Consider the following 15,507-nt stretch of genomic DNA (forward strand, 5'->3'; position numbering starts at 1 on the left):
AAGTGGAACTTGCGCATGAAATATCTTGAGTTAGGTAAGGAAATCGGCTGTAACCGTTTAAAAGTCTTCTATATAGTTTTTCGAGAGCTTTCGAATGGTATACATGATATTGTCTGGAAATAAGTTTGAAATTTTCAAAAAATTTCGCCCTTAGGATTTTGCCTGGGGAAAATAGAAATTGCCCGAAAAAGGGATATTCCACCAGTGGGATTTTAGGAGATTTTTTCCTGAGGTATAAGCATCCTATAGAGAAGGTCTGGAGAAAGTTTCAGCTAGATCTTATTTTTTTCCTACAAACAGCCTGTATTTTTGTAACACGACCACACTACATCCAGACACTATCCTGGCCAGACAATGCTGAACATCAATGACCTGACGAAATTGGGTGTTTTCACCGTAGTATGTTTCTCTCTTCCTTGAATCAATCAAATTACTTGCAATCACAGTGAGCGAAATTTATGTCAAGTGTAAAAAGACTCAAAACTTATTTATTTTGTTTGTTTATTTTAGTCCAGTCGTAGAGTTAATTTTCACATTTTTAGAATGGTAACAATCGAATCATTTAGAGTTTTAAGGTGGGCCTAAAGTTAGGCCATAGGGTAGGCCATATGGCCGGGCCACAGAGGTAGACCATGTTTGTTTTGGTTCCTCACTATTTTTCTAGTCACAAATAGGGTCCCACATAGGGTCAGACATTTTTCCTTCATAAAAATTTGGAGATTTTGAAGATTTTTAACGAAAAAGATGTTTAAATTGTTATCATGTTTTTGATATTTAAAGGAAAAAAGTAAAAACACAAAAAGAGGAAAAAATCTAAATCACTTTGAAAATAGATTCAATTTATTAAATTCCTCTTTATTTTCATTTTAGTTTTGTACTTTTTCCTTTTTTTATTCCCACAGAAAATCTAATGAAAACATTTAGATAACAAATTCTAAAAAAATGACTATTTCTTTTTATTTATATAATTTGTTTGTGAAAAATTTGTACCCCCTCTATTGAAAATAGTCAACATGTCTTTTTGTTAGAAAGTAAAGAGAGCCTATACACAAATATATTTTGGCCAAATAGAATTTGTAGGGGTAATTTAAGCTACCCACACATTAACATTATACATTGTTATAGTTTCTCAAGAGGTTTTTTGCATAAAGGACTTCAAAGCCTATGGCTTTTACTGTTGATAATATTTTGTTGTTTGTCCAAGTTTCATAGTTCTTACAAATAATATTGATAGCACTAGACACATTAGTGAAAGTGGGAGTAGCTAGTAAAAAACTTTTTCAAAAGGAAAAGATTTAAAATAAAGTTTTTTTTTATGACTAAATTTAAATACATCTCATAATAATTTTTCTCTGATTTTATTGGTTTTCAGAAATCTTCAAGAGGTTGCAATGATGGTAGTCTTTTGGCTCTGACCTTCTTTGACCATATAATTGGAAGATAAATTTAATCATCTTGAACAAAAACAAGCTTTCTATTTTGAATTGATAAGATTTTCAGTTTAAAGTCGAACTTTAGACAAACTCGAAAGATCTTTACAAAGAATTTGACATGTTAAAATTTGTCAGAGTTGCCTGGGGTTGCATTGCTTGAGTTTTTGTTCAAGGCAACCATTATGATTATTATGATTTCATTTAAGTCCTTAGAACTGCTTAGAATGACATTCTATACTCTTGTAAAAAGAATATGTAATTGGTACTACACGTTTTTTTTTTTTATAAGAACGTCAAAAATTTTCGAAGCCTTCGGATGTTCTTAGTTTTTTGGATTTGAAGCCTAAAAATGTTCTTAAAATGTTCTTATTTTCAGCATTTTTTGAGCATTTTGATGTAATTTCTTAAGAAATTGCATGTTTTTAAGTCTCCAAAGCCTTAGTATGTTCTTAGAATGTTCTTAAATTTTTTGGCCGCGAAGCCTTATGTTCTTATACAGTTTGTTCTTATAAAAAAAAAACGTGTAATACCATTTCTTAAGATAAAGAAATCCTCTATCCTAATGACTAGTTGAGAAAGATGCCCCTCAATTAGATTGTTTTTTAATAAGCTAACTAACTAATTTGATTCGGTAAAAGAGTGGTGAAAACAATCATTTGTAAAAAGCTTGTTGTATATTCTTGCTATTTTTTTATCTGTTATTTTTAATATTACTGGTTGTCTTCGTCTGAATTATCTCACACTTACCATACTATTTTGAAGTAAATGAGCTACACGTTTTTTTGGTCAGCCTAAGCTGAGCATTCAAATAGGTAAAATTTTCTTCCATCATCATCAGCATCATAAGACGGCAAAAAAAAAATCCGATTTCGGATTATTTTCGGAAATCAAGTTATCGGTAAAACTTTGGCGCGAAAAATATTTTCTATTGGAAGAGAAAAGAAACACGTCACTTCATTTATTACGATTTGCGCATATAATAAGAGAATAATAAAAGAACACTATATAAAGAAGAAAGTAGTAAAAATGAAATTTTTTTGTTTATTCATTAAATTGAAAGAAGCTAATGCATCTATATATTAATAGCGGTGCTTTGTGTGTCTGTGTGTCACTTTCGTTTTCGCTTTGTTTGTGTTTTAAAATTATGACTTTTAGTCCCTTGCTCCACAAATTTGTTCTATTGGATTTGCGCCATTTGCAAAAGATCGGATAGAGCTTGTTTCAGACTTTATTCAGCCTTTGTTTTGAAATTTAAGGCCCATCTACATTTAGTAATTTTAATTTGTGCCAAGACTTGCCTTTTTCTCTCTTCTTTTGTTTTATATCAATCCATTCTGACGTCAAATAAAAACTGAACGGATGTGTTGTTAAAAGATGTAAAAATGGCGGAGAAAATTCAGGAAAATCTACGAAAACAACCGAATTCAGCATCAATTTACGACCTTTGCAGCCCATCTGAATGTGTTACAAGTGAAGAAGGAAGATCCAAAGGCACACTTGAATGTAAAAAGTGCAATCGAATCGTACACTACATTTGTTCAAAGCTCCCCGTCTATCAAATCCAGTTATGTCTAACATACAAATCGAGAGCTTTTGTCTGTCAAAACTGTGTCGTGATCACCCCTGATCTATTGGAACGGGTCAATTCATGTGAAACATCAACAGTTTCAGGATTCCGAAAGGAGATAAAAGCTTGTGAAAATATAATGAAAGCCCAGGACGTAGAAATCACTCAACTGAAGTCCAAAGACGTTAATACAATGATCAGCGAAATAAAGGATAGTTTTGAGACCAGAATGGCAACGATCGAAAAGAAGATGGAAGACATCGTTGAGAAGAAAGGAGAAAATAGATCACAAAGCTACGCAGCAGTCGCGTCGAGGCAAATCGAGAAAAACATAGAAAACGTACTTCGAAGGGAAAAACAGGAGGAACGACAGATTCAATCCACGGCGTACAATCTAATTCTTCATGGTGTTGGCGAATCCACTGAAGATTCAGAGGAGTCAACCAAAATCTACGACGAAGAATATCTAAATGAAACAGTCTTACCTAAGAAACTAAGCTTAAGGAATATAAAGATCGAAGAAACTCAAAGAATCGGAAAATTTTCGAAGGAAAAGGAAGATGAAAAACGCTATCGACCAATAAGAGTCCGATTTGCAAACGAAGAAGACAAAAATACAGTGTTAAGAGCAATCACTAAAGGAGAAAGATTGCCCTTCCGTATGACAGAAGATCTTACGAAAAGTGAAAGGAAGACAATCAAAGAGTGGTGTATGAAAGCCAAAGAAATGAACACGTCACTAAAGGATGCAAACTTTAAATTCAAAGTCAGGGGGAGCCCTAGGAAAAAACTCTATTTTAAGAAAATTGTAAACCGAACAAAGAGCGGTTCATAGAGGCCCATGTGCTCGCACGGTGGCCTGCGAACTTGTATAGCATTATTATTATTTATTATTATTATATGTTTTCGAATGTATTTATAACGATCGTATTTATTAATGACATTCGAACTATATATTAATAGCGGTGCTTTGTGTGTCTGTGTGTCACTTTCGTTTTCGCTTTGTTTGTGTTTTAAAATTATGACTTTTAGTCCCTTGCTCCACAAATTTGTTCTATTGGATTCGCGCCATTTGCAAAAGATCGGATAGAGCTTGTTTTAGACTTTATTCAGCCTTTGTTTTGAAATTTAAGGCCCATCTACATTTAGTAATTTTAATTTGTGCCAAGACTTGCCTTTTTCTCTCTTCTTTTGTTTTATATGTTTTCGAATGTATTTAACGATCGTATTTATTAATGACATTCGAATTCTTTCCAAAACAAAACAATTTCATTTCATAGAAAAGAATTTTTCAAAAGTAAATCAAAACATAAAAATCAAAAAGTTTGTGGACAACAACAGCATTCAAAGGCCGATATAAAGCATAAGAAAAAATTAGTTCACTTCTTTCTTTCTTATAAAAATTTTCAAGTCGTTGTTACCTGGGGGGGGGGTACTAGGGCAAGATGGGCTACGGGGATGCTCCGCTGGTCAGGTTTTATGTTTAAATTCGAAAAGTTATGACAAAGGGTTTAAAAAAGCAACTTAGAATTGTCTTCTTTTTTTTCGATCTGATAAATACGAAGAGTTGCAATATTCTTTCTAACCTTCCCACTTTTTCCTGAAAAATTGTCATTTAAACTGGACGGCATATTTAACGCGAGCGAAGCGAGAAAAATAACTACCTGCAGAGTCGTTTCAAACGACACTGGTACAGTAAACGATGCTCTTTCTGATCACTTTTGACCTAAACAAAAAATTATGTTACGGGGGGACACGATCCAAATATCGTTAAAAGATAAGACACGCGGGGAAGGTTAGAGTTAAATGTTGTAGAGATTTCTATTTTTATTTGATTGCTTTTTTAAGCCAGCTTCAACATCCAAAGGACTTTTAGTGCGTTCAGTTACAGCTTAACCGGCGTGCGACGCCGGGTACCGGCTAGTTGTAAATAAATAGACAGTATAAAAGAAAGTTTTTTTATGATTGGTTTTGAGGCTTTCTTGTCTGGAGAGAGTTTTTGTGTGTAGGAAAGCAGAGAAATGAACGTCAAAGTGTGGCGTAACATTAACAGAAACTTGGAATCATCATAACTTTTGATTGAGTTATCGAAACTGGACGGACTTTTCGACGCACCTTCCTCAATATAAAATGCACTCATTCACATTATACTAGTATAGGGGCCTACTTAGTTCAACACGTCATTTAAATCAATCTGACAAATGTGACGAAAGCTGCAGTGAACAGTGAACATCTAAAGCGACCGCCTCGGATATACTTTCTCAGAGAATAACGAACAGGTTTAAGACATTCTAACGAACAGATTTAGGTGAAATTTCCCGGGGGGTTTACTTAGGCAAAATGGATGCGAACCATAAGGGTACCTTTTTTCAGGCCTGAAAAGTCTCTCAGAGGGGTACAAATTCATAAGTTTGTCTCTAAAAAGGTCCCAAAATCACGAAAATCGAAAATTTTTCTCTAAAAAGGACACGATTTCCAGAAGTTTTGACCAAAATTTGGTGAAAATCAAACCGAAATTTGGAAAAAATCTACCAAAATTTTAGGAAAGTCTCTCAAAGGGTCCAAAAATCATCAAAATTTTGTCTCTCAAAGGGTCGACTTTCTGCTCGGACACCCCGTCACCTCGTAAACCTAGTACCCTCCCCCCCCAAAGGTGAAATTCCAACATCTATCCCATGTCCACTTTTGGACAAATCCAACTTTGTGTTAAACATTTTTTCGTCTGAAGTTTCAGCCAAAATGAGCTTTTCAGCCTCTTTGACTTTAACAACGAATTAGGTTTCTTGATTGTACTTCCTTCTAATCGTCGTTTTAAGCTTATTGGGCTGACCTTCCAGCGCAGCTGGTTTATTTTTATTAGAACACCTAAAATTTGGCTGCTTATTTTTTGAGCAATTTTCAGCCTAAAATGCGTTCTTAATTTTTCAGACTACTCTAAATCGACAATATCATGCAAAATAAAGAGGACTTAAAATTGGTAAAATTTGGACAATATTTGACTCTCGATTTTAGCAAATCCATCCCTAAATTCGGTTAAAACTGCTTTAATTGAAAAAAATTATAGTTTCTTGTCATTTTTTCCCAAACTGAGGCTGGGCATGTTCTTACGATGTTCTTAATTTTTCGACGAATTTCAGCCTCTATGTTCTTATAAACTGGGTTCTAATGAAAAAAAAACGTGTAATTAACATCACTCGTCTGACGTTCGGGGACAGCTAAACATAAATAGAGGAAGAGAGAGTATACCATTCTTTAGGCTCATAATGGCTGAGAGTATGTAAATAATTCACTTATTGTTAACTTTGATGATCTCAACTAGAACTACTCAAAGAAAAGCTTATTAAAACTTAAAAATATTGCCTTATAGAAGGGGCCAACCTTACGCGGTTGTGTCTCACGGATCCTAAGGGTTATGGTCCCCTACGATAAGGCAATATTCTAATTTGAAATCTCCTGGAATATCAATGTAGTTTGGAAATGCTACGCAATACAATGTTTGAATGAATCTACTTTCTAAGGAACAAATGTTTCGAGTGGGTTTCGGGTGAAAAATCCTGGCGAATGCTATGACAATTCTTTTGCCTGATCTCCAGAATTTGATATTAATGAGTTCTGTGGCATCTCTAATGTTTTTGGCTTTTAATAAACTGCTTCTTGTTGGATTCTTTACTTTCTTTTCATTTTGCTGAGGCTGAAACCAGTGATGGGTCTGTTGTGTCGCGAGCACAGGTTCAACACTGCTTCGTAAAGCACTATGATTTCTCTATCACAGAATAGGTAGCTATCCCGGAATAGGGCCTATTATACCGTCCGCGTCGGCGGGATCATCCTTCTTCCCACCCATATTATCCAAAAGTTATAATTAGCCTCTCTCTATTATAATATCTTGGTTGTTTTATTTCAGCTAGAAACGATACTTAGAAATGAAATGAGGATTTCATGTTCACCTTCTGAATGGCTTCATCACCACACACTACATCTTATGTCTCATACCAACAACATGTTATTCAATCATTACATAACAAAGAAACACACTTCACCAAACATAACATGTAATACTTTCCCACAGATATCTTTTATAACACACTAGATAGAGCTACTCTGCCCCTGGTGAAGCAAGTTAATGTGCCGTCTTTATAATTCGGTGCTGGCATTTTTACCGCTCAAGACTGCTCAAGACCACTCTCTCGCCTGCGCTTTTTTAGAGGGTGGCGCTTTCTTCAAATTTATTAGTATCATTTTCCAGAAATTTGTGTGTTTTAGCAAAATACATTAATTTTACTATTATACGATTTGCGTTTTTCTTGCAGGGAGGCCTTTCTGATCTCTAATTTCAGGCGCAGCGCACTTCAACGGACTCTAAATAGAGGAAAGATAGTCTACTTACTCATTGATTAATCCGTTTGCTTTTCTTTTACAGAGAGAAAGCATTGGGTAATGTTGGACATAAAGACATTGAAGTTGCTGAAAAATGGTGAGTAGTCTGAATAGTAACTAATACCACATGAAAGTGTCTACTTCGCATCTATTGCTTCATTTTCAAAACAAAGTTAAAACGCATGCGTGTTTAAAAAATGTTAATAGTTATTATCCGCAAATCATTTAAAGGAATGAATACGTAGGGGTGGTACAGTTTTTTTGGTCGGGGTTGTGGATTGTGAAATTTGTCGTTCTTTTTGAAATTTGACATTCTTTTTTAATGTTGCGAAGTAGATCCTCACGGGACTATGGTTTTATGAGAAGGTGCTGATTTTATGGGAATGAAATCATTAAAAAATTTATAACTCAATCTTTATCATGAAGATTTTGTGCTAAAAACCTCATGGAAACTAAAACAGTATGTAATAAAAATGTGACCGCCCTAAAACTGTTCTTTTCTCCACGTGAGCTGAATTTCTTAACATGTTTAAACTTTGAAAGTACAACCTTTTCTTGAGAGTGTCACAACAAGATGTTGATTTGACCAATCTCGTATGACTTTGGATTTGGAACACTGAATTTAATCTAATGGTAATCTGGATATTGACATCGACGTAAATTTTGAAGATCTTTCATCCATTAATGGAATAGAGTTTGACCACCAATTGGGTTCAACTGGCATATTTGGACTTTCAATTTTTGATTTTGTCTTTCAAGCTAAATTTTCTTTTTCTTTAAAAGTTGACTATATTTGCCAGAATCTCATCGATACAATATTTACTTATCTGTCGTTTAGCTGTTTTAATTTTTACATCTAAAAATAGAATTACTCATAAAGCTGTCCTACATCTCAATGTAGCCTACACAAATTTTTCTTCCTTGGAATTTTCATACTATTACGTTCATAAGAAACCTAAAATGATCAAAGTTTTAGTTGGTTTCCAACGCGACCCCTGGTGACAAGTTTTAGACGATTTATTTGTCATTATAAGAATCATCGTATGTTAGAGCCTAAAGATTTACTGATTGTATAACATTCAATGACCAAGCTCTATGCATCGCACTGACCTCTTGTACCAATTACTTCTAAATTAGCTTAGAGATCTTGTCGATAGTTAAGAGGACTGATAAGATATAATTTTTCCACTCCATCTATATCTTTCTATATCAACCAATGGATCAACTTAAAACACTGACGCTCGTCACATCATGACTTTTGAGATAAAGTCGACTCTCTCTCTCTCTATTGCGGTCTTCAAGAGACCAAAGATTCTTTTCGAATTAGAGAAAGAGTCAGAATCAGGGGCCGCGGCTCTACTTTGAAGGTGATGGGGCCATGATATACTGACGAAGGAGGCGCCAACGGGCAAAATCTTTTGAATTTTAACCCTTCTAGATTGCCTAAAACAGGTCTGTTTTAAGGTTATTAAACAAAATTTGGCTTGATTAGTAAATTTTCTTTTTACTTTGAAAAAATGTGGTCGGGGCCCAAGGCCCGGGTGCCCCTCCCCCCGGTGTCGCGGCCTCTGCAGATTACGGAGAGTATTTTAGGCGACTTATCAACTGAACGAACGGATTTTTTAGTCCGAATTACAGAAATATTTCAATAACAGAAGTTCAAGTTAAACAGAGTTGACTGAGTTGAAATGTGTGCTTATAAAAAGATTGTTTCGACCGTTACATACCACACACAAATTGAATGCTGTTTTAATGAGATAAACAATTATATGTCCCAGTGTAACATCTATATGTATTCATACAAAAAATGTTTTTTTCTCTATTTTTGATTCGATGGCATGAGGAAATTAAGGTATTCCATTGCAGTGAGTGAACATAGCAGGTTATTCATTCGTGCTTGACCACTACATTTCTTTTCTGTCTGTTTTGAATTAAACCTGACAATTTTTCTTTATTCAAGTACAAAGGTGTACTAGTCTCTGGACTGTGTTTAGATTTTTCATTTTGATGTTTCTGTTTGACGGCCTTGTTTGCTTATAATGCTCGAATGTAACATCCAGAAGCAATGCTTGCGTACTTGCCAACTCAATGATTTGGCACAGCTAAGAATTAGTCGACCTTTGGTTTTCTGCAAACAGGCTCTACAACAGACTCTTCCGTCTTGCTTGAAGCCACTCTAAAATTAAGGTGTGGTAATGAGATGTCGTCTGGTACTGACTTTACTGTCTTTTTTTCCGTTGAGATTTTTTCCGCTAAAAAAGTTTATCTTTCCTTCGATGTAACTTCAAGAGCTTCAAATTTATGATAATGCTTATACATTTAAATCTCGATAAGTAGTACTATGGATAGACAATACGCGGCTAAGTTTTATACGCTCTTTTTTATTAAAACCAGTAGATTTTTGGTGAGGCTCGGCTGTTCTTATTTATTTTTAGCATTTTGAGCCTCAAACTGTTGTTATACTGTTCGTATTTTAAATGGGTGCAATTGAGGTATTTTAGGCTTTATACCTAATTTTTACTACTTTGACTCCTAAATTGCTCGCAACTTACAGGCTCAGCATTTTCTTAAATTGTTCTTATTTTTGGTAGTTTTGAGCCTCGTTGTTCTTATAAAATAAAAAGAGTGTAGTACCATTTTCCACCGGTAATGCAATAAAGATGATGGTATTTGTATTTCGATAGTTTCAATTCGTTTTGGTTGTTGTCAACAAAAGATAAAAAAAAACTTGATGAAAAATGTTGAACGTCTCGTGTTGTGTCATTCCTATGAAAAATTAATCAAAAAGCTTTATTTTATCTCTTGTTTTGATCTCGTTATAATGGCATGTCAATCTGTAAAACAAATCTCTCTCTCTCGATTCATTGATTAGTTTGTTGATTGAAAAGACAAAACAGGAGACAAGATTAAGCTGCGTTTCACATGAGAATGTTTTGGTATGTGTGTCTCGATAAGCTGATTACTTAGATGGATGAATTGATAGAAGGATGGAAAAATTGGGTCGTTTTCTTGGTTAGGATAGTAAGTTCGCTTTGAGTATGAGAGCATCTTTTCGGTATGCTATTGCTGGATATTTGATAATGAGCCAATTAAATTTTAGATTGAAAAAATAATTTTAGATTGAAAAAAAAAGGTATTAGGATGTGGGTTTGCACCTCAATTTGAATTTTTTATCATTTTATTTTCACCCTACTTGAATTGGCCATAGGAGAAAATTGTTCGGAAAGTATAAAGTTAGTCGACTTACCCCTAGACTTGAGTTTACTTACTTGTTCTACTCCAAATATGGATTGGATCTAATAGTATGGATTATCTACCATCTCTAGCAAAGCCAATAAAAATAGAGACTGCCAAACTACGCCGGACCACTTATCAGCGCCATCCAGTCTATCAAAAAGCTATAGGTGGCTGCCAGGCTAACTTACCCCCAACGTTCGAGAAAGGTTTTGCTGTTTCAGACTGCAAAACTGTCTGACAATGTCTGAATAATACGAGTTTGTCCCATTAACAAATTTTTGCTTGATAATGAGTTTGTTAAAGTTTTTTTCCTGGACTAAAGATTAAATTCATACAAAATGTAGATTGCATAGCTCCCTCTCGTTATCTTCTATAATCTTATTAAAAGACACATTTAGTCTTTATTTTGGTTCACTTTTTGATACACCTTTTTGATACATCGGTTTTCTCCGTTCATCGTTTGCTAGGTTATTTCAAAGTCGATAAGAATCATGGGAAATCCTGATAACTTTTTTCTGTTGTTCTAAAATTTTGGATTTTTTTTGTCTAACCAACGGGAAACCGTTATGGAGGCGCAATCAGTCCAGATTATCCATGATTCATTTCGACTGTGAAATGGTCTATTGTACCGGGTGACCCACGAAAAAGTTCGGACAGTTTTCGGCGTCTCGAGGCCGAACAAATGTCTCAAAGTGCTTCAAATTTTAATACGTAGAAAGTAGATATTCTAACTTAAAGTTTGAGCTATTACTTTTTAAATTGGACCCACAAGTTCCCTACTTATGAGCTTTTAAAGTCAAAATTCACTTTTCGGAAAGAGCGAAATTACGTCAAAAAAGAGGTATCAAATTGTTTTATTATCAATCAATCAAGCAAGGTCGTTAAATAGTTAGAAAAGAGCATGTTAGATATTTTTATTCAATTTTAAAACTTTTTTTAGATTCTTTACTTTCACAAAATTTATTAACAAGTTATTAGCTCAGAAAAGAACCACCACCATACACTTTCTAGCATATTCCAGGCAAACTCGCACTCTCTGTTCTTTCATAAGGCAAATTATGCCTATTTGCAAAATATTTTTGATAAAAATATTTACAATAAATTTATATAAAATCTACTTCGTTGTTAATTTATCATTTTACAAACTTTAATTACCTACAACACTAATTAAGGAGGTCGTAAAAACATCAGCACACTCGAAAAACACAATGTTAAAGATAAAGAAAACATTTAAAATTTGATACCTCATTTTTGACGTGTTTTTGCACTTTCCGATAATTGAATTTTGACTTTAAAAGCTCATAAATGAAGAACCGCTGAACCAAATTTAAAAAGTAATAGCTCAAAGTTTAAGTTAGAGCATCCTCTATCTTTTAAAAAAAAGATTGAGTTTATATTACCTTTATTTCAGACCCTAGCCAACGAAAACCGTCCGAACTTTTTCGTGGGTCACCCTATCTTTCAAAATTTAATCTCGAGCTAGTTCGCTTCGCTGAATTCATTAATTTAAGCAACTTCCAGTGAAATTTCTAAGAACAATTTAAGTCGGATTTAGGGAAAATGTTGAGGGCCCTAAACCTACCTCTATCTCTGGAAAACTTTTAAAAGGGGGGGGGAGTTTTTTTTCAGAAAATGGGAAAAGGGTGGGCAAAATCGTTTTCAAAATTCTAGGAGGGGGCAATCAAAGGGGGGGGGGGCAGAGGGGTTTTTTCAATTTTCATAGGAGGGGAACCAAACTACTAGGACACTATGTGCATCATGGAAAGTCGAATTCCTCAAAAAAACAACCAAACTATTTAAGAATTTCTCTTTATCGTTTAAGGCTACAATCACACAGGCTCGATACAACTCTAGATACAGAATCTGAAAGAGAATTCATTTTGTTTTTATGTCCAACTGGACCGTTCTTGAGTGAGGTATCGAAGTTTTACGAAGAATCCTACAGTCGTTGTGGTAGCAATTCAGCGCATAATTTGTTTCCACACGTCACATTGTCATCTTTCTTCAAGGTAATGAGAACTATTTGTTATTGTAAAAACATAATTCCTGTTTAATAGTGAGTAACTATTGCGACCACGGTAGAGAGTGAACTGATGGCCCCCTTTTTTGAAAAATAAGTAAAAGGTAGAACTACTTTTGAAAAAATGTTGTCACGCCCTCCAGGAGGGGTACTACGGGGGTTGGACAATGTCGGTTATGTGCGAATCTCAGAAAACCGACCTGAGAAAATTTCGGAACCTTGAAGAAGATTTTTTTGACTTTTCATGCTTTTCGTACTTTTTGTAAGACCAATAAAAAGGTGTTCCGATGTTTTGAAACTCTTAGAGAGACTTAGGATAGGAGGAAACCTATTTTTGCCTAAGTATCCCCATCGGGCACGCCCTCTATAAGGTGGAGAAAAAAATGATGTTTACGATCTTATGATTTTATGTAGTTCTTTGACTAAAAATGTCTCAAAATGTCTTTTTTAGGTTTCAGATTCAGCCCTACCTTACGTGTTAGACATTCTAGCGAATTGTATCGAGAATACGACCGCTCAGAAACCCGATCGAATACGATTAAGTTTACAATCGTGTGAAGGGTTTATTGGTATCTTTCTTTCGGAGGAGTCGTCGATTTGGTTGCAAGAAATTCTTGATGAATTTGTGAGAAGAACGGATGCTGATTTAGGTATGATCACCGATCACTATTATTAAAACCCCTGGACTAAACTGGCTATTCCAGAAAATAAATTACCCTCTACCCTCTTTCCAGGAGGTAATTTTTAGAAGGTCACCCCCCCCCCGGATTTTTTGTAGAACTTCTAGAATCCTTCCCTGGATTTTTCATTAAATTTCACTGACCCCTCCATCTAGGTTTTTAAAGTATTTTGAGGGTTACGACCTCATCAGCTAGGAGGTAAATTTCTTTTCTGGGAAGGCTATTATCTGTGCTCGTTGATTATTTAAATTCTAAACGCTCTGGATAGAAATTTTGGTCGACCGGTATTAAAAAACTGTCTTCAGGGTTATATAAATTCTAGTGGGTAGGAGCCACTTTTATCGGGTAGGAGCCACTTCTATCGGGTAGGAGCCACTTCTATCCGGTAGGAGCCACTTCTATCTCTTTTTGTATTAGCTTATTAATTGTCAAAAATACCTTTCTTCTAAGAGGAAGCTGTGAAAAAATCCACTATGTCACTATAAGTTTTCGAGAACGGAGCGTCTGTACTGAACCTTGCAGAGAAGAATCTTTTTATATTGAGTGACCAAGTCGAGTCTTCTAAAAAGTGTAGCCCAGAACAAGTCGAAAACCAGTATTGATAGTTTCCTTTGTACAAAATGTCTAGATACTGGATTAATAAAATTAAATAACAAATCTAATAATTTTTGCTATAAATCTTATGCCACCCTTCAAGAATTCCTTATTAAATTACGTCAAGTGAATCATTAGGAAAGGCCTTCAATACACTAAATTGATTTGAAACTACTTCTAAACTAAAATATAAAATTTTTCAACTTTTTAGGTGTTAGAGTGAAACCACAGACAACTCAATTCCACTTAACATTAGCTTACAACTTTGACCTTATCAAAACCGACGATCTGAGTAGTTTGGCCAAAAATATCAAACTTGACGCACCAGTCCGATGGGAACTTAATCTCTATTCAAGAAATATCAAATTCAACGGAAAACAGGTGACTAGGCTTTATACTGTATCTGAAGTTTTCTTTTTGTCTGAAATCTATCAAAAGAAGCACAATTCTCAACTTCGGTTGAATCTATCACAATTCACCCTTCGAGCATCTTGGGGGGGGGGGGAGGGGCAAAGGACAAGTTTATTCAATTGGCTTGAAATTTAGCAAGTGTGCCCCAAATATGAAATGACATCTTTGGTGAAAATTTCAGCATCACTGTAGGCGAATGGTCAAGACGCCATTATTAAAATTACTGTCTGAGCCCAAGGGCTTTTAGTTCGAATCCCTGTCCCATATTCCTTTCAGTCAATAGATAGACGATCTGACTGACTGTGAACCCTTTAAGAATAATTTACAGACTGTCTAAAAGTCCTTTATCCCCCCTTTAGGTCTTATTAATAGACCTTTTTATTAAATACGTCACGAGCAACGCTCACCTCATTTTCAAAATATTGCTATGGTAATAGGAGTGGGCTATACAGGGTGATTTTTCAAAAAATGTCATACTAAATTTTTTTGAGTTCTACTTAAATTATAATTGTAGACAGGATCAAATAGAATTTTTGAAAAAAAATGAAGAAAAAAGATGTGGGAAGCCTTTTTGTAGACTAAAGTTTGTGCCCTCAAATCAATCTTTTTCCATCTACCAAACTACCCAAATTATGTTGGAAGTGAGACACACAGTGATTGAATTCCGCTCAAATTTGGCACATTCACTTCTCAGGGACAGAAATAAAGTATATCAAAACATTTATTCGAGAAATATAATTTTGGACATTTTGGGCGTAGCCCAAAGGCTTTACGCAGGCAAAAAAGAGGAAGGCTTGACTATAAAGGCGAGAAAACATTCTTTCCTGCTTAAATTTGGCACATTACCTCTTCAGGTGAAGATTTGTCAATATAAATTGTGAAATCTTAAAATTTTTATTTTCCTACCTAGAGGGAGTGACTTCTCGTCCTAAATATATGAAAACTTGACAACCTTTTATTTCTATGATCTTGAACAACAGAAAATCCATCAAAATTTATGTTTGTGAATTGTAAGCACTTCTTTTATATCTGAAATAATGTAAATTCTCGTAGAACTGCCGACAATTTGCTCTATGTGATAAAAACCCTTTCCTTAATTTAGCACTACCTCAGTGAAGTTCAGAAGATGTAAAAAGGGATCTGAAAGCGGAAAATTGAAACTTTTACATGAATTTCGACTCTGAAAGG

At 34.8% G+C, this 15,507-nt stretch overlaps 1 protein-coding gene across 1 annotated transcript in view; it reads left to right on the forward strand.

The window, feature by feature from the left end:
• The first annotated feature begins 6,908 nt into the window (after positions 1-6,908).
• The window catches only part of LOC136798983 (ubiquitin-associated and SH3 domain-containing protein A-like), a 33,602-nt gene continuing 25,003 nt past the window's right edge, over positions 6,909-15,507 (forward strand). Inside the window, exons 1-5 of the mRNA XM_067055668.1 lie at positions 6,909-7,052; positions 7,421-7,474; positions 12,437-12,623; positions 13,086-13,284; positions 14,120-14,307. Coding sequence (XP_066911769.1) covers positions 6,955-7,052; positions 7,421-7,474; positions 12,437-12,623; positions 13,086-13,284; positions 14,120-14,307 — 726 coding nt within the window. The 5' untranslated portion in view covers positions 6,909-6,954. The remainder of the gene's footprint in view (positions 7,053-7,420; positions 7,475-12,436; positions 12,624-13,085; positions 13,285-14,119; positions 14,308-15,507) is intronic.

The sequence above is a fragment of the Clytia hemisphaerica genome, unplaced genomic scaffold (assembly GCF_902728285.1).
Source record: "Clytia hemisphaerica strain Z4C2 unplaced genomic scaffold, Clytia hemisphaerica genome assembly, whole genome shotgun sequence".
Lineage (NCBI taxonomy): Eukaryota > Metazoa > Cnidaria > Hydrozoa > Leptothecata > Clytiidae > Clytia > Clytia hemisphaerica.